This window comes from Lepus europaeus, chromosome 22, assembly GCF_033115175.1.
Source record: "Lepus europaeus isolate LE1 chromosome 22, mLepTim1.pri, whole genome shotgun sequence".
NCBI lineage: Eukaryota > Metazoa > Chordata > Mammalia > Lagomorpha > Leporidae > Lepus > Lepus europaeus.
In genome coordinates this window covers 1,289,119-1,308,919 of record NC_084848.1, presented here as the reverse complement: position 1 = coordinate 1,308,919, position 19,801 = coordinate 1,289,119, and the positions used below count along the sequence as shown (strand labels likewise).

The 19,801-nt window shown below is 57.7% G+C and overlaps 1 protein-coding gene across 1 annotated transcript in view; it reads right to left on the bottom strand.

The window, feature by feature from the left end:
- PPP1R13B (protein phosphatase 1 regulatory subunit 13B) overlaps nucleotides 1–19,520 on the bottom strand; it is an 87,433-nt gene extending 67,913 nt beyond the window's left edge. Inside the window, exon 1 of the mRNA XM_062181069.1 lies at nucleotides 19,456–19,520. Coding sequence (XP_062037053.1) covers nucleotides 19,456–19,464 — 9 coding nt within the window. The 5' untranslated portion in view covers nucleotides 19,465–19,520. The remainder of the gene's footprint in view (nucleotides 1–19,455) is intronic.
- Nucleotides 19,521–19,801: the final 281 nt, after the last annotated feature.

Here is a 19,801-nt window from a genome sequence, read left to right as displayed (position 1 = left end):
CTGCTAATGCAGCTCGGAAAACAGAGGAGGACGGCCCAGCTAGTTGGGCCCCTGCCACTCACGTGGGAGACCAGGATGGAGCTCCTGGTCCTGGCTTTGTCCTGGCCCAGACCTGCTGCTGCAGCCAAATGGGAATTAACCAGCAGATCAGAGAGCTCTGCTCCTTCCTGTCCTTCTGCCTATCAAATCGGAAGGCAGGAAGGCAGGCAGGCAGGAAGAAGGCAGGAAGGCAGGAAGGCAGGAAGAAGGCAGGAAGGCAGGCAGGAAGGCAGGAAGAAGGCAGGAAGGCAGGAAGGCAGGAAGGCAGGCAGGCAGGAGTGTACAACCCAGCAGAGCAGGAACAGCCCCAGCCCTGCACCCGCGTGAGACCAAGAAGCTCCGGCTCCTGGCTTCGGATCAGCACAGCTCCAATTGCTGTGGCCATCTGGGGAGTGAACCAGTGGATGGAAGACCTCTTTCTCTGCCTCTCTGTAACTCTGCCTTTAGAATAAATGTATCTTCACTTTTTTAAGATTTATTTATTCGAAAGGCAGAGAGACGGAGAACAAGATCTTCCATCTGCTGCTTTACCTCCCCAAAGGCCCACAAAGCTGGGCCTGGGCCAAGCTGAAGGCCAGAGCCCAGAACTCCACACAGGTCTCCCACAAGGGTGGCAGGGCCCCAACTACTGCTGCCTTCCCAGACACGTTAGCAGGGAGTGGGTCAGAAGAGGAGTGGCCGGAACGTGGACTGGCGCTCTGATATGGAATGGAGTCCCAAACGGCAGTCTAACCACTGCACCACAGCATCAGCCACAGTGTTGCAAGTGATAAATTAACACATTGCTTTTAAGAATCAGGGAAAATAGGCCGGCGCTGTGGCTTAACAGGCTAATCCTCCGCCTTGTGGCGCCGGCACACCGGGTTCTAGTTCCGGTTGAGGCACCGGATTCTGTCCCAGTTGCTCCTCTTCCAGGCCAGCTCTCTGCTATGGCCCGGGAAGGCAGTGGAGGATGGCCCAAGTTCTTGGGTCCTGCACCCGCATGGGAGACCAGGAGAAGCACCTGGCTCCTGGCTTCGGATCAGCATGATGCGCCGGCCGCAGCGGCCATTGGAGGGTGAACCAACGGCAAAAAGGAAGACCTTTCTCTCTGTCTCTCTCTCTCACTATCCACTCTGTCAAAAAAAAAAAAAAAAGGAATCAGGGAAAATAAAAAAGTCCCCTAATGACCTGTACTGCAAATGGCTGGTATATTCCTTTCAAACCTTTCCACAGTAAAATTTCTTTTCTACAATGAGGTCACATTAAACAGAATGGTGGTTTTCCAGCTAACATAACAATGTGTTTGGGCATCTTCCCATGAGAAAACATTTTTCAGGCTACGTATCATTTTTTCTCTAGAACCACACCACAACTCTTTAGAGACAGGCATCACTATTTTCCCTGTATGGATGAGGATGTGAGTCCGGAAAGGTCTGGCAGCGTGTCTGAGGTCACACAGCGGAAATGGCAGACAAGCCTGGAGCCAGGGCTACCTGATTCTGAGGTTTGCTTCGGCAAATACTCCCACCTGGCAACCTCCCTCTGCCTGCAGCCCTGGGACAGTAAGGCCGTGTCTTAGGTCCCCAGTGCCCACCATTGTGTGGACACACAGTCTAAGCTAACGGATACGTGTGTATCTCTCGTTTTTGTATTACATTTGTCCCTACTGAGCCAATCCTAGCTTCCACAACCCCAGCATCTAGTCGGGGCACACACACAGCGCCTCAAAGTACTGGCCCAGCACAGGACTGCCTCCCACACGGCCCGTGCCACGTCCTGGTCTCAGGATGCCTGCATAGCTCGTGGACTCACCTGCGTCCCCGGGAGCTACCCTAACAAGGGCTTCCAGGCGGGGAGCCAGGGTGCTGCAGCTGCCCTGGGGATCCCCTCACTCTGCAGGACAGCAGGAGTGACGGTTTTACGACAAGCTGGTGAAGCTTCGGACCACAAGACAGACATGGAACATTGCACACCGAGACGAGGAAGCACCTCAGTTTCGACGGCAGTCGGCAGCTCCTAGGGTGGGAGAACATGGAGACAGGAGGTGCGCAGGGATCCAAGTGTCTGAGCCCTAAGACTGCAAACCCCAGGTTTACACATTCGTCCTGCCTGACCGCACAGGGTGCAGGATTTGGTTCCAGTGATTTCTAGCACCAGACTTCTCCACCTCACCAACTATTAGAAACTGGGCTTACTTTTTTCTACCTCACCATCCACCCTCTGGTTTTTTCTTCTAATATTTATTTATTCGGGGGGAGGGGGAACAGAGACAGACAGCACTGCTCAGATGCCCATAATGACCAGGCTGAAGCAGGGAGCTGGGAACTCAGTCCAGGTCTCCCACATGGGTGGCAGGGACCACTCCCTGAGCCATCACCTGCCACCTCCTGGGGTGCACAGTAGCAAGAAGCCAGCACTGAAGTGGAGCCATGACTCAAACCCAAGCCCCTGGACATGGGGTGCTGGTGTCCCAACCAGAGTATTAACCGCTAGGCCCAACAAGTAGGAGCACGTTCTTCCAATGTAACATTACCACAGGCTTCAGATTAAGAGACTTTCAGGAACAATTAGTTGTCACATTAAAAAAAAAAAAAAAAAAAGCTGGCAAAACACAGACCTTCATTTCTTCATTCAATTTAGTCCCAGGACTTGACTGTTTTGATTTTACCACAAAGCATGGGCAGTGGCCACGGCTAGCGTCCAGACATCCCGTTTTCCCTTCCTGGTGCCGCCACAGAAGCCTCGCTGCCTGATCACCAGCAACCCTGGAAACCCACCAGAAGCCAACGAGACCACAGGCCCTCCCTCCTTGCTCAGCCCTACAGATCACCACCACAGTGGCTGAACGGGGCTCCTGGGCGGGAGGACAAGAGGCCAGCCCGGAGTGTGAGGCAAGCCGCTGCCGTGCAGCTAGTGTGAACAGACACACTCACACCTTCACTCTTGCCCTCGCCCAGGACTTCAGAGCCCAGCCTGGCCCTGGACCAGGCTCTGGGCCCACTGTCCACCCTCCCTGACCCTGCAGCACAGACAGAAGAGACAAGAGAAAACCACAGCGCAGACCTGCAAAGTGTCGACAGAAGGGCCAGGGTTAGACAGACCCCTCACAGCAAGCGAGCACTGCGGCAGCTGGGGAGGGAGAGCGGCCGGGGGCAGACTGGCCAGCAGGGCTGGCTGCCCAGCATCAGCACAGGCCAACAGCCCTGCCCAAAGCAGCTGGCAGGCCCTTCCACTTGACCCTAAGCACCGTGGTTTGGCTGCTTCACTTTACGAGGTAATGAGCTACCAGGTACTAAACGGTAAAAATTGTTTAAAAGATTTATTTATTTATTTGAGAGGCAGAGTTACAGGGAGAAGGAGAGACAGAAAGAGAGGTCTTCCATCTGCAGGTTCACTACCTAAATGGCCACAACAGCAGAGCTGGGCCAATCCGGAGCCAGGAGCTTCTTCCACGTCTCCCACAAGGGTGCAGGGGCCCAAGCCCCTGGGCCGTCCTTCGCTGCCTCCCCAGGCCATAGCAGGGAGCTGGACTGGAAGTGGAGCAGCCAGGACTCAAAATCGGCCTAGGAGATGCCAGTGCCACAGGCTTCACCTACTACACCACAGCGCCAGCCCAATCTAAACAGTAATTTTTTAATATTTCGATCTTATTTTTTTCTACTCTATTTACAAAGACTAGAAGATGAAACTCTCAAAACAATTCAGTGTGCAAGAATGCACCGAGTGCAAGACCAGAGCAAGAAAGCGTCCCTGCAGGCAGGACGGGCGGTGCTGCGGCCCTGTGTCCCCCAGCACGGCACACTGCCGCAGTCAGGGCAGACCCCACCGGCCCAGCACACAGAACCTCAGTCACCCTGCAGGCAGGACGGGCGGTGCTGCGGTCCCCCAGCACGGCACACTGCCGCAGTCAGGGCAGACCCCACCGGCCCAGCACACAGAACCTCAGTCACCCTGCAGGCAGGACGGGCGGTGCTGCGGCCCTGTGTCCACCAGCACGGCACACTGCCGCAGTCAGGGCAGACCCCACCGGCCCAGCACACAGAACCTCAGTCACCCTGCAGGCAGGACGGGCGGTGCTGCGGCCCTGTGTCCCCCAGCACGGCACACTGCCGCAGTCGGGGCAGACCCCACCGGCCCAGCACACAGAACCTCAGTCACCCTGCAGGCAGGACGGGCGGTGCTGCGGCCCTGTGTCCCCCAACACGGCACACTGCCGCAGTCAGGGCAGACCCCACCGGCCCAGCACACAGAACCTCAGTCACCCTGCAGGCAGGACGGGCGGTGCTGCGGCCCTGTGTCCCCCAGCACGGCACACTGCCGCAGTCAGGGCAGACCCCACCGGCCCAGCACACAGAACCTCAGTCACCCTGCAGGCAGGACGGGCGGTGCTGCGGCCCTGTGTCCCCCAGCACGGCACACTGCCGCAGTCAGGGCAGACCCAACCGGCCCAGCACACAGAACCTCAGTCACCCAGCGAGACCGATGCTTCTCCTCCACCTGTGAAGACGCTCCTCAGAAACTCGGGCCAGCGCTGTGGTGTGGCGAGTTAAGACGCTGTCTGCAGTGCCAACATCCCACGTGGATGCCGGTTCAAGTCCCAGCTGCTCCACTTCTGATCCAGCTCCCTGCTAATGCGCCTGGGAGGGTAGCGGAAGATGTGCTTGGGCCTCTGCACCTATGTGGCTCCTGGCTTCGGCCTGGCCCAGCCATGGGCTGTTGCTGCCATTTGAGGAGTGAACTAGTGGATGGAAGATCTGTCCTTTCTCTCTGTGTAACTCTGACTTCCAAATAATTCAATCAATCTTTTAAAAAAGAAAAAAAAAAATGGAAAGAAAGAAACTAAGCAGTCTGGGAGGCTGGCCGGTGGGTCTGGGCCCTCAGACAGAACGTCCTGCACAAGCAGGCTGCGGCTGGGGCTGGAACGCTGTCTCCAGACCGACCGGCGTCTCCTCCACTAACAGCTTCTCGTGCTGCGTGTGTGACCTTGCGGCTTAAATCACACCTTCAGGGTGGGTGCAGTCTTCCACCCAGAGCCCCTGGAGAGAGTCAGACTGGCTCCAAAAGACTCTGGCTATCTTGTGTGACCTTGAAGTTTTAAATCATGCCTTTGGGGCCGGTGCTGTGGTGCAGCAGGTTAAGGCCCTGGCCAACAGTGCTAGCATCCCATATGGGTGCTGGTTCTAGTCCTGGCTGCTCTACTTCTGATCCAGCTCTCTGCTATGGGCTCAGAAATCAGTAGATGGCCCAAGTCCTTGGGCCCCTGCACCCACGTGGGAGACCCGGAGGAAGCTCCTGGCTCCTGACGTCAGATCAGCTCAGCTCTGGCCACTGCGGTCATTTGGGGAGTGAACCAGTGGACAGAAGACCTCTCTCTCGAATTCTTTCAAATAAATAAAATAAATCTTTAAAAAATAAATAAAGCACGCCTTCAAGTTAGTTGCAGTCTTCAACCCAGAGCTAGCAGAGGAGGGGGCTGAGCCCCTCAGGAGACAGACAGTCTCCAGGAAACCCCCCCCCCACTATCCAGGGTCTCCAGGAGACCCCCTCACTATCTCCGTGAGCCCCAAGCCAATCAACATATGTATGTGGAAATCCCTGTCCAATGGGCACACCCAGTAGGATAACCCAATGAACAGTAAAGCCTTATTAACCACTCCCCTTTGGAAGTCGAGCAGAGGCTTTTTTGGCTTTTTCCCTTTTGCCCTGGACCTGCAAGCTGCCCCTGCACCTCAGGGCACGTGGCCTTCGGGCCACGCACTCCACGCTTTCTGGTCTATAGGCTCCTCCATGCGGCTGGCTTCCACTGCTTGGTATGAATCCAGATTTCTCCCTTAGATAGGGCTCTCTCCTACGCATTTCTCTCACTAAATAAAAAGCTTAAAAATTTAAAAAAAATAGAAATGCTTTAAAAACTTGGACACTTCTTCAAAGCCACTGTCCCACTCGGGCACTCCACACTTTTTTTTTTTTTTTTAATGATGTATTTATTTATTTGAAAGTCAGAGTTACACAGAGAGAGGAGAGGCACAGAGAGAGAGAGAGAGAGAGGTCTTCCATCCGCTGGTTCACTCCCCAACTGGCCGCAACAGCTGGAGCTGCGCCGATCCGAAGCCAGGAGCCAGGAGCTTCCTCCAGGCCTTCATGTGGGTGCAGGGGTCCAAGGACTTGGGCCAACTTCTACTGCTTTTCCAGGCCACAGCAGAGAGCTGGATCAGAAAAGGAGTGGCCGGGTCTCAAACCGGTGCCCATATGGGATGTCGGCACTTCAGGCCAGGGCGTTAACCCGCTGCGCCACAGCGCCGGCCCCCAGACGCTTTCTCTGTCACTTGCCAATCAAATAGAAGTTTCCTTTCCGTCAGTGTCTGCCTCTTCATCTGTCAGTGTCTGCCTCTTCGTAAACTGTCTCCCGGCTTTTATCTATACCAAGCTGAGGAACAGAACCCGCGCGGCTCGCTCCGGCACCGCCTCCCCTCCACGGCAGTAACAGTCTCCAAAGCGCGGCTCGCTCCGGCACCCCCTCCCCTCCACGGCAGTAACAGTCTCCAAAGCAGGAAGACCTTCAGGACACCGTGGATCAAAATCACTGACACCCTAGAGCCGGCAGCCGTGAGGAGATGGAGGCGTCTTCCACAGAGCTCACGGCACACACGCGGCCCTCGAGGGACTGCCAAGACCTCCGTCTCACAGATGGAGACAGAAAAATCACCCCGCTCACCCATGACAACACACTAGGTGACGAGCCGGGATGGAAACCCAGACGGCCCGCTCCCCAACTGTGCTCTCAGTGCTGCGCCACCCCACCTCCCAGGAACTTCTCAAGCGTGACAGCAGGTATTAGTAACCGAAAACCCCAGCCAAGCAAAGGGTTAACTCTTCAGAAGGACAGCATTCTCCGAAAGGATGAGATTTAACCCCTTATGAGAGCCAAAATCCACGACTGGCAGCCCGGTCCGTATGAGGGCCACTATCCCGCGAGGCCACCGAGAACCTGAGACGTGGTTAAGTCGAGCTGGTCCACAGAGGGCAGGTGCTCGGCCTGGCATGGACGTCCCCACAATCCCAGCTTCCTGTGGACACACAGCCTAGGAGGCAGAGGTGATGGCTCAAGTGCTCAGATCCGGGGCCGGCGCTGTAACACGGCAGGTAAAGCCACCGCCTGCAGTGCCAGCATCCCATGAGCACTGGTTCTAGTCCCGGCTGCTCCACTTCTGATCCAGCTCTCTGCTATGGCCTGGGAAAGCAGTGGAAGATGGCCCAAGTCCTTGGGCCCCTGCACCTACGTGGGAAGACTTGGAGGAAGCTCCTGGCTCCTGACTTCGGATCGGCACAGCTCCGACCATTGTGGCCAATTGGGGAGTGAACCAGCGGATGGAAGACCCCTCCCCACTACCCTCGCTTCTCCTCTCTCTGTGTAACTCTTTCAAGTAAATAAATAAATCTTAAAAAAAAAAAAAAAAAAAAAAAGGCACTCAGATCCCTGTCTCCCTCACGGGAGACCTGAATTAATTTCCTGGCTCCTGGCGTTGGCCCAGCCCAACACTCCCTATTGGGAGCACTGAGGGAGCGAACCAGCGGGTAGGAGATTTCTCTCCCTCTGTCTGTCTCACTCTTTCCATTTTTTTGTTTAAAGCTCATGGGAGGGGCTGGCATTGTGGCGCTACAGGTAAAGCTGCTGCCTGCAAGGCCAGCATCCCCTATGGGCTCCGGTTCAAGTTCCAATCCAGCTCCTTGCTAACAGCCTGGGAAAAAACACAGAGGCTGGCTGGAGAGTCCAGGAACCTATCACCCATGTGAGAGACCTGGAAGAAGCTCCTGGCTCCTGGCTTCAACCTGGCTCAGCCCTGGCCATTGTGATCTTATGGGGAGTGAACCTGCTGATGGAAGACCTCTCTCTCTCTCTCCTCCCACTCTCTAACTCTGACTTTCAAATAAATAAATCTGTAAAATAAAATAAAATTAAAGCTCATGGCAAATACATATTATGAAAACACTATGCAGAGATTTCAAAGTTTTTTTTGGACCAAAATAAGCTTATCTTCTATCTTCTTTTTCCAAAAACTTGTTTAAGTTCCCTGGTATGTATAAAATATGTTCTGGAATTTGAGAGACTTAATACAAAAAAAAAAAAAAAAAAAAAAAAAAAAAAAAGAAGAAGAAGAAGAAAAAGAAAGAAAGAAAGAGAGAGAGAGAATGTAGAGGGCCCACACTGTGGCGCTGTGGGTGAAGCCACCATGTGCAGCACCAGCCTCCCATATGGAGCCTGGGAAAGCAGCAAATGGCCCAAGTGCTCAGGTCCCTGCACCCACACAGGAGACATGGATGAAGCTCCTGCTTGGTCTGGCTCACCCATAGCCATTGCTGCCATTGGGGAAATGAACCAGCAGATGGAAGATCTCCCTGCCTCCACCTCTCCCTCTCTGTAACTCTGCCTTTCATTAATAATGTTTTAGCATTATGACATACTGAAATACTTCGGATGGAATGGGATAAGCACGTTATTAAAGTTGCCTTCCCGTGTGGCTCCAGCCGGGCTTCCACTGCACAGCTCACCTGGGACACAGCAGCTGCTCCGTCACTGCTGTTACTGACTCTTTTCTGATGACTCAGGCACCGTGAGGGCCGTAACTACCACCCTGCCCACACCTGCAATCTGCAGTTGTGCTATCTGGGGTGCTGACGGCGGTCAGGCTGTCCACCCGCAGACCTCAGCCCTGACCACAACCTCAGCTCTTTGTGCGATTCCCAGTCTGGGACCCCTCTTGATAGCCAGTCTGACGCCCACAGCCACATCAGGTGCAGCCTGTAATGATCTAGAATCCAGGGAAATTAGAACTGTGTGACATGTAGGAATAAAGACTATGTGAGGGCTGAAGGGAGTCTCCTACAGAGCTCAGCGCCAAGGCGCGGGTTCTCTGACGGCTGTTCTGAGTGCTCACTCTTTCCTGCCTCAACTCTCTGACTCAGATACGCAATTCCAGCTTTAATTTGCTTTATGGCTCAGGTTAAAAATCAGCCAGCACTGTGGTGCAGGTTAGGCCACCTCACGCAACACTGGCATCCCACACGGGCACTGATTCAAGTCCCAGCTACCCCGCGTCCCATCCAGCTCTCCGCTAACGGCCTGGGAAAGCAGCAGAGGATGGCCCAGTCCTTGGGCCCCTGCACCCACGTGGGAGACCCGGATGGAGTTCTGGGCTCTCGGCTCCAGTCTGACCCAGCCCCAGCAGTTGTGGAAGATCTAACTCTGCCTTTCAAATAAGTAAATAAACATTCTTTAAAAAGTGGCTTAAGTGGGGGTGGGCACTCAGCCTGGCAGTGGAGACACACACGACCCACACTGCAGTGTCTGGGTCAACCCCGGCTCCCGACTCCGGCTTCCTGCTAACGTGCGCCCTGGGAAACAGCAGGTGATGGCTCGGGTCATCCCCCCCTCCCTCCAGGAGATGACCTGGGCCGCATTTCCGGCTCTGGCCCCAGCCCCAGCCGGGCCGGTCACTGAGAACATCTAGGGAGTGAACCACCAGATAGGAAGCTCTCTTGTTGTCCCTCAAAAAAGGGGGGGGCTAAATGGGTAAATTTTGCGTTCTGTGCGTTTTACCACACACACACACACACACACACACATCCTTGTTTTTCGCAGGAACAAGTTCCAACTCCTCCCCGGGTCAGACATGCCTCAGACAGACTGATGGCCCTGCTGCCCGCCCCCGCCTCCCCTGTCCTCATGCCGGGTGTGTGCCCCCAACCCTGCACACTGATGCAGACCCCAGCCCCCGGGAGCCCCTCCCCCAACACCTCCACACACCCCATCCTCCTCAACCCGCACAGAGGCTCTCCCTCTGGGAAACAGCCCCAGTGCCGAGGCTGAGAAGGCTCTGCTGTCCCTGCACCTTGGGCCCTGCCACTCTCACAGCCCACGGAGTGGCCCTGCCACTCTCACAGCCCACGGAGTGGCCCTGCCACTCCCACAGCCCACGGAGTGGCCCTGCCACTCCCACACCCCACGGAGTGGCCCTGCCACTCCCACAGCCCACGGAGTGGTCCTGCCACTCCCACACCCCACGGAGTGGCCCTGCCACTCCCACAGCCCACGGAGTGGCCCTGCCACTCTCACAGCCCACGGAGTGGCCCTGCCACTCTCACAGCCCACGGAGTGGCCCTGCCACTCCCACAGCCCACGGAGTGGCCCTGCCACTCCCACACCCCACGGAGTGGTCCTGCCACTCTCACAGCCCACGGAGTGGCCCTGCCACTCCCACAGCCCACGGAGTGGTCCTGCCACTCTCACAGCCCACGGAGTGGCCCTGCCACTCTCACAGCCCACGGAGTGGCCCTGCCACTCCCACACCCCACGGAGTGGCCCTGCCACTCTCACAGCCCACGGAGTGGCCCCACACTGTGAGCTCACTGGACAGGGACAGACCCAGCTGCAATGATGCAGCTCACATTCAGTAAACAATGGCAACCAGGGGCGCGCAAAGTCCTAAGTGCTGAGGATACAAAACTGCTTTCACGGGTGCCCCAGGAACTGTCAGGGTCACGGAGAATAAAGCCCTCAAGGGCAGGGAGTGTCCCGCAAGGCAGCATCTGGGTGGAGGCCAGGACACGGGAGCGTTCAGCTTACCCCACAGGGAGAAGGCGTGGGGCTTCCTGAGAGCTCTCACAGCCACCTTGTGAGACTCCGGTCCTATGCTCATTTAGAGGGGTGAGGCACACAGAGGGGAAACAGGGCTGGTAGGTGGCAAAACCAGAAAGGGAAAACACTCTGGCCTCTGCTGTCTGACAGCCATGGTGCCACACGGTCACTGCTGCCTTTAGCGAACTCACCCTGTGGGCTCTGTCTGCTGACGGCCACGTGCCACACGGTCACTGCTGCCTTTAGCGGACCCGCACTGTGGGCTCTGCTGTCTGCTGACGGCCACGGTGCCACACGGTCACTGCTGCCTTTAACAAACCCACACTGTGGGCCCTGCTGTCTGCTGACGGCCACGGTGCCACACGGTCACTGCTGCCTTTAACGGACCCGCACTGTGGACTCTGCTGTCTGCTGACGGCCACGTGCCACACGGTCACTGCTGCCTTTAGCGGACCCGCACTGTGGGCTCTGCTGTCTGCTGACGGCCACGTGCCACACGGTCACTGCTGCCTTTAGCGGACCCGCACTGTGGGCTCTGCTGTCTGCTGACGGCCACGTGCCACACGGTCACTGCTGCCTTTAGCGGACCCGCACTGTGGGCTCTGCTGTCTGCTGACGGCCACGTGCCACACGGTCACTGCTGCCTTTAGCGGACCCGCACTGTGGGCTCTGCTGTCTGCTGACGGCCACGTGCCACACGGTCACTGCTGCCTTTAGCGGACCCGCACTGTGGGCTCTGCTGTCTGCTGACGGCCACGTGCCACACGGTCACTCCTGCCTTTAGCGGACCCGCACTGTGGGCTCTGCTGTCTGCTGACGGCCACGTGCCACACGGTCACTGCTGCCTTTAGCGGACCCGCACTGTGGGCTCTGCTGTCTGCTGACGGCCACGTGCCACACGGTCACTGCTGCCTTTAGCGGACCCGCACTGTGGGCTCTGCTGTCTGCTGACGGCCACGTGCCACACGGTCACTGCTGCCTTTAGCGGACCCGCACTGTGGGCTCTGCTGACGGCCACGTGCCACACGGTCACTGCTGCCTTTAGCGGACCCGCACTGTGGGCTCTGCTGACGGCCACGTGCCACACGGTCACTGCTGCCTTTCCCATCACAAGCACTCTTCTTTTCCGCTGTCACCTGTTAATCCTGGTGTCGTCCAAGCGCGCGCCACAGCCTCAGCCTGACCAAACCTCTGCTCGACTACTTCCACCACAAGTGCTCTGGCTGCCGATGGTGTTCGCTGTCACTCACTGCTATTACGCCCAAGGACGTCACTGGACAGAACTACAGATGAGCAACACCAAACTGCAGCCACCAGCTCCACCAGTCTGCCGCACGGCCACTGCCCTGGTGGGCTCCGGCACACCGCGCAGACCCACAAGGGAGGGACGTGCGGCGCGAGCTGCACATGCCCAGACAACAGCCCACAACACCAGAAACACAGCATGAAAAGCCACTTAACTCAAGGCTCAAGGTTTTCTTTTACGTGACATATTTATCTTACTTCAAGAGTAACATCACCCGGAACACTGCAGACTTCCGAGACTCAACTCAGCCAAAATAAAACTCACTATTCTCACGGTCCCCAAACTTACTCATTCGCAGGAGTTCTTTATCTTAAAGGAAAGACAAACCGGGGCTGCTGAAGCAATGAGCTGTTATCTCCAGCCCCAGCCAGTGCACTTCCTTCCTCTCTCACACACACTCCTGAACGTGCGTGTACGCACTCATGTGTGCAGCACCCCCCACCCCACCCCACCCCACACACTCCAACAGATCAGGTTAAGGCAGGCCTACACCCGGCTCCTAACTGCTCTTCATGTCGGTTCTGAATCTCTCTCTACTCCCCACCAGCTCCAGAATTATCTGTCATGCAAACTGGGGCCGGTGCTGCGGCGCAGCAAGTCAAGCTGCAACCTGCAGTGCTGGCATCCCGTGTCAGCGCGTTTGTGTCCTGGCTGCTCCACTTTGAAGCCTAAGTTACAGAGAAAGATCTTCCAATTACTGGCTCACTCCTCAGATGGCTGCAATGGTGCCAGGCCAGGCCAGGCCAGAGCCAGGATGGTCTCCCACGTGGGTGCAGGGGCCCGAGCACTTGGGCCATCGTCCACTGCTTTCCCAGGTGCATCAGCAGGGAGCTGGATTGGCAGTGGAGCACTGGTGCTGCAATAACCTGCTATCCCAATGCCAGTCCCTACACTCCACTTTTTAAAAACATTTGCTGGTGCCCGGAGCTGCGGCTCAATAGGCTAATCCTCTGCCTGGCGCCGGCACACTGGGTTCTAGTCCTGGTTGGGGCACCGGATTCTGTCCCGGTTGCCCCTCTTCCAGGCCAGCTCTCTGCTGTGGCCCAGGAGTGCAGTGGAGGATGGCCCAAGTGCTTGGGCCCTGCACCCCATGGGAGACCAGGAGAAGCACCTGGCTCCTGCCTTCGGATCGACGCAGTGCACTGGCTGTAGCAGCCAATGGGGGGTAAACCAACGGCTAAAGGAAGATCTTTCTCTCTGTCTCTCTCTCACTGTCCACTCTGCCTGTCAAAAAAAAAAAAAATATATATATATATATATATATATATATATATATATTTGCTGGTTTCTGATTTCCCACAGCAGCAAGCCCAAACCCTGCTATGGCACAGACACACCTCTTCACACAGAGGCCAACACTGCCCTCCTCACTTCTTCCACTACAGTTATCAAGGGGGCAGTCAAGACGCCCGGCTTCAGTGCCCAGCTCCTGCTCCCGACTCCAGCTTCTACAAACACATCCTGAGCAGCAGCAGCCACGACCCAAGTCCTCGAGTCTTGCCACCACCTGGGCGACCTGGGCTGAGTCCCTGGCTCCAGCCCAGCACGCACCACTGCAGGCATTTGGGGAAATGAACCAGCAGACAGAAGCATCTGCTCTGCCTCGCTCCCCTTCTCAGTAAATAATTTTTAAAATACACTTGCTGAGCACCAACACATGCCAATTGATGGGCTAGGTAGTAGTGGCGTAATGATGGATCAACGGAGAGACGTACAGCCTAGGACATGAACAAAATTAACCAAACAGCCCTACGGTGTCCGAGGCTGAGGGGAAGGCATCCGGCCTAGCAGTCGGGAGTCTGCGTACTTGCTCTGCCCCCAGTGCCAGGTTTCCGCTCATGTTCAGGCTGGGAGATAACAGGTGATGCTCAAGTACTTGGGCCCCTGCCACCCATCTGGAAACCCAGATTCAGTTCCTGGCTCCTGGGTTTGGCCTGGCCCAGCCCTAGCTGTTGTGGGCATTTGGGGAATAAGTCAAGGGATGGGAGTTACTGCCTACCTACTCTCTTTCAAAAACAAAAAAAAAACACAGGACAGACGCCTGGAGTTGGATTTTCTGAAATCAGAGATGGCGAGGAAAGGATCCGATACTGAGTGCTCACTGCACGCCGGGCGCCTCCCCCAGCTCTAGCCCAGCCACAACAGTCACTGCGAATGCCTCAATCTGTACGCAGGGACCTGCGGGGTCAAGCACCTCCACCTGAGGTCAGAGCACCCACACGGTGCTCACGCCGGGGTCCCAACTCCAACCTGCCACAGTGAAGTCACCCGGCCCGGCCCGCTAACAAGCACTGCTGCCGCGGCAGGGACACAGCACCGTCTCATCTCCTCCGCTCCTCCCCACAGCTGCCTGCCGCGTCCTACAGGATCCTCGGCCGCCTTCCGCCACCACCTTCCCCACGCTGCCCCAGCAGCACAGGCCTGCCCCGGCTCCTCCAGCATGCCGGGTTTGCTCCGACCACAGGGCCTTGGCATCCGCCGCAGCTACAATTACAATCACCAGCTCTGGCACAAATCATGGTTCCACCGAAACCTCAGCTAACATTTCCTCTAAACGCACCAGCAACGCCACTAACAAGGTCCTGCACGGGACCGCATGCCAGTGTTTCAAATGTCATTAATGAATTTTAATGGAAACTGCCTCAACTTTTCCAGTCTTTTTTTTTTTTTTTTTTTTTTTTTGGACAGGCAGAGTGGACAGTGAGAGAGAGACAGAGAGAAAGGTCTTCCTTTTGCCGTTGGTTCACCCTCCAATGGCCGCCGCGGTAGCGCACTGCGGCCGGCGCACCGCGCTGTTCCGATGGCAGGAGCCAGGTGCTTATCCTGGTCTCCCATGGGGTGCAGAGCCCAAGGACTTGGGCCATCCTCCACTGCACTCCCTGGCCACAGCAGAGAGCTGGCCTGGAAGAGGGGCAACCGGGACAGGATCGGTGCCCCGACCGGGACTAGAACCCGGTGTGCCGGCGCCGCAAGGCGGAGGATTAGCCTGTTGAGCCACGGCGCCGGCCAACTTTTCCAGTCTTTGCTCTGTATTACGTCACCAGAAAGACACTTCACCAAATCCGGTACCAGCAGCTTTTGCTGACCGGACAGGCAGCGCTCTCTGCACTCAAAGCAGAGCAATCAAGATGAGAAAGGGTCGGGACAGAGTCTGATCCCCTCTCCTGTCCTAGAGCTGTCGTTCGTGAAAGGACTACGGCAGCCGCCCCACAAGGCTGAGACACTGTCCCCGCCTGTGCGCACACACGAAGCCTGGTGACAGTCTCGTATGTGACACCCACACTGCGACCCCGCAACGTCTCAAGTGCCGACCAGCTGAAGACCCCAAGCCACGTGCGCGCGGGTCCCGGGGAAGGAAGGGAGACACTTCACGCACCTACGTGAGGAGCCGTCTCCAGCGCCAGGGAGAGGGAACGGTCCCTGCCCGGATTCACCGTGAGATTCTTGTAATTAAGCTCCCTGTGAGACAAGCACACAGGATAAAATCCAGCCAAGTTCAACGCAGCACCTCTAGCAAAGGCCCTCGGTCCCAGCGGGCTCCTCAGGGACGGGCAGGCTGGCAGCAACAGCTCCGGTCTCACAGTTTGGTTCGGAGCCTTGTTTTACCGTTTATAGCGGGGGGAGGGGGGAACCTTGGCCAAGTGTCTCTACCTCTTAAGCTTCAGCTCTCCATAAAAACAGGACCACCAGCACAAAGCCTCCGCTACACACAGTGACAAACACCGCCTGCTGAGTGCCCGCTGTCACCAAACTGAACTGCAGGAAGCGAAACAGCTGAAACCTGCCGGCTGCACAGTAGCCATCAGCAGAGCCAACCCCTCAGGCCCTCTTAGAAACATTCGGGCTGGGGCAGGCTTTGGCACATCGTGCCCACGGCGTCCGGGATCCCTGCAGACCGTATCAGAGCGCTGGGCTCCAGGCCCGGCTCCAGGCCCGACTGCAGCTTCCGGGAGGTAGCCCTGGTGCACCCTGGGAAGTAACGGGAGATGGCTAACGTGACCAAGTTCCTGCCACCCACGCTGGGGAGGGAGGTGGACCCAGAATGTGTTCCCAGTTCAAGTTCTTGCAGGCACTTGGGGAGAGACCAGCAAATGGGAGACCTCTCTATATCTCTGTCTCTCTGCCTTCCAAACACATAAAAATAAGAAAATTTTGGCTAGTCATATGTTAGAAACAAATTATCTTAAATGATTATATTCTCCTTAAAACTTTGTTTCAAAGAGACCAGAGTTCAGGGGCCAGCATTGAGGCACAGCAAGCTAAGCTGATGCCTGCAATACTGGTATCCCTATCAGAGCACTGGTTCAAGTCCTGGCTGCTCCACTCCTGATCCAGTTCCCTGCTAATATGCCTGGAAAAGCAGATGACCCAAGTACTGCCACCCATATGGGAGACCTGGGTGGAGTTCCTGGCTCTTGGTTTCGGCTTGGGCTAGACCCAGATGTTGTGGCTATTTGCAGAATAAACCACCAAATGGAAGATCAACATTATCTCCCCTCCCCCACAAGTAAATATCTTCTTTAAAAACAAAATAAGAGATTAAAAATTACTGGTTAGCTATAAATTCCAATCCATCAGGGCCGGTGCTGTGGTGTAGTGGGCTAAGCCTCCATCTGTGGCGCCCGCACCCATGTGGTGCCGGGTCACGTCCCCCCTGCTCCTCTTCCGATCTAGCTCCCCACTAACGGCCTGGAAAAGCAGAAGATGGCCCAAGTGCTTGGGCACCTGCACCCACATGGGCGACCCGGAGGAGGCTCCTGGCTCCTGGCTTCAGATAGGCGCAGCTCTGGCCACTGCAGCCATTTGGGGGGTGAACCAGTGTATGGAAGACCTTTTTCTCTGTAACTCTAATTTTTTAATCCAATTTATCAAGTAACTTAATTCATAATAACAGCAGAGTTCTCACTATCTGCCCTATCACATGGACAGGTGGGCACAAGGAGAAAACTGACAGGCTCCCAGCACTCAACCTGAGGCAGCCAACGTCAGACCCTCATCAAAGCACCTGCCACGTGTCAACTGCTCGACTAGTCATAAACTCACAGAAGCCACCACGTCCAACTCGCTTCACAGGTGAGAGACGGAGGCCCACAGAGCTTAAAGCTAAAGGTCACCGCCGCTGACAAGTGAGATCCAGAATAAGCCTGCTCGCTCCAGTTCAGTGTTCTAGCAGTTACGTGACATGGCTGTATTCTGGCACCTTAAAACGTCTCTACAGGGCAGGCATGGTAGCACGGCAGGGTAAGCCGCCGACCGCAACGCCCACATCCCACACTGGAGTGCCGGCTGCCATCCTGGCCGCTCCACGTCTGGTCCATTTCCCTGCTAATGCACCCGGGGAGGCAGCAGATGCCAGCTACCGTGCTTGGGCCTCTGCCCCCACGTGGAGACTCAGGTGGAGCTCCAGGCTCCTGGCTTCAGCCTGGCCCAGTGAACAAACGGACAGAAGATCTCTGTCATTAAATATTTAAGATTTACATAGTTGTGGAAATGAATACTTGAAATGAGTGAATGTTTACGGAATGAAAGCTAAATATATACTTTTTTTACAGAATTTGTTTATTTGAAACGCAGTGTTAGAGAGGAAGAGACAGATCTTCCATCTGCTGGTCTACCCCTCCCCCGGTTGGGCAACACAGGTGGGGCTGGGCCAGGCTTGCAGCCGGGAGCTTCATCCAGCTCTCCCATGTGGGCGCAGGAGCCAAGCACCTGGGCCACCCCCTGGTGCTTCCTCAGGCACATCAGCAGGAAGAGGGATCAGACGTGGAGCAGCCAGGACTCAAGCTGGCGTCCAGCGGGATGGCGGATTCACCCACTGTTTTCAAAAGTTGTCCCTTAGCAGAGCTGAGTGCTTCCACCTCCCAGAACGCGGCACTACTTCCATGAGGGAAAACTCCAAAATATAACTGTCTAAACGCGGAAAGCCAAGGAACTCTGGATGACAAGCAGAGGCTCCCACAAAGAAGCCATTGTGCAGCTGAGAAGGCGGCCTTACTCTCGGGTCCTCCCAACAGCGGAGAGGCCAGCACTGACCTGAAGTCTGGTCAAGGAAGGTACCGCACACACCACACATTAACCGGCAGATTTCACACACACACACCCTCAACCAGTGTTGTCCACGGTGGCAGTCACCAACCACACAGCTGCCGGCCTGGACACACGCCGGTCCGAACGGGGCACACCGTATCCGGAAGACGTGCTAGGAAAAGTGATACACCATGCTGGTGGCTTTTTCCGCACTGACTACACGTTAAAATGGTATCCTGGATACCCTGAGTTAATTAAAAACATCAACATTAACACTTTTACACCACTTCCCACGGAGTGACTAGAAAAATCTAAGACTGCACTTACGGCTCGCAGCACACCTCCCCTGACAGCGCTGCCCTACTCTAACTACGCAAAAATGTTTTCTTTAATGATTCACCCGGATGATTAACTCCAAACGCACAACAGAGCAGGAACCTTATTTACACTCTGGGCACCCAGCGAGAGGCCCGACCCAGTCAGGATGGCAGGCTCTTCCAGCCGGAGCATCCCCAGCCAAGTCCAAGGGCGTCCACGCGGGCGGCAACCCTGCGGGGTCCGCGTCTCAATGCGCAGCGTTCAGGCAGCACGTGACCACTAGGGAAACCTGCGGCCACTGGGAGGGCCCAGCAACCTCCGGAAGGCCTCCTGCGGGCCCGGCGATCCCGCGTGGGGAGCGCGAGCCAGCTTCCCCGAACCAGCACACACTTCGCAGGCCCCCGCCCCCGCTACACCTACACCCTAAACCCAGCCAGAGCGAGCGTGCGGGAGCGAGCGGCTGCGGCCGCCTCGGCCCGCACGGCCAAAACCACAACTCCAGCCTCGAAGGCCTGTTCGCCGCGGGAGCCGGCCGCCGGCCGCGGGGCTCAGGGACTCGGCCTACCCAAGGTCACGCAGCCCGGCGCCCGCCGCACGCAACGCCTTCCATCGCCGCCAAGCCCGGGGCCCCGCACACACCGCGCGCCGCGTCCCGCCGCCGGCCGCAGCCAGCAAGCGCCAGCAGCGGCCACCGGGGCGCCCCGTCCTTGGGGGCAGCGCGGCAAGGCCACGGTCCTCCGGCACAACTCGGGAGCACCTGCTGCCCCGGGCAGCCGCGCGGGCCAGGCCGCCCCTCCGGACACGCAGGCCCCACGTCCCCCCCCCCCCAGCCCCGACGGCGACCCGCAGACACCCGGACCCCGGGGAGGGGGAGGCCGCCGGCGCCCGGGACAAAGGCCCCCGCGGCCGCGGGCCCGAGCGTGGGAACGCGCGAGCCGCGGGGCCGCCCCGCCGGTGCGCTCGCTCCGCCCGGCGCCGGGCCCCCGCCGCCCCCACCTGCCCGCCCCGGGGGCGCCGCGGCCGGGCGCGCCCGCCAGGCCACTTCCTTCCCCGCCCGGCCGGCCCTGCGCGGGCCCGCGGGGGCGGGCGCCGCAGGCGGGGCCGGCTTGGCCCGCGGCCCGCGGAGGAAGCCGCCGCCCGCACCCACCGGCATCATCGCGGCGCGGTCCGCGGCGGCGCCCTCGGCCGCTGACAGGACGCCGACGCCGCGCCGCTCCGGCCGCCCTCACAGGCCGCACGCCCGCCGCGCCGCTCCCGGCCCGGCCGCACCGAGGGGCGGCTGCGACGGGCTGCGGGGCCCTCGTCGGCCCTGTCGCGCCGCGGGCTGCTGCGTCTCCGCGCCCGCACCGCCGCCTCCGCCGCCGCCGCCGAAGCCCGGCCGCGCCCGCCGCCCGCCGGGCTCTCCCCTCCGGCCCCACAGGCCCCGCCCCGCGCGTCGCCCCGCACGGGGCCTACCGCCGCCTCCTATTGGCCGTGCGGCCCGGGGGGCGGGC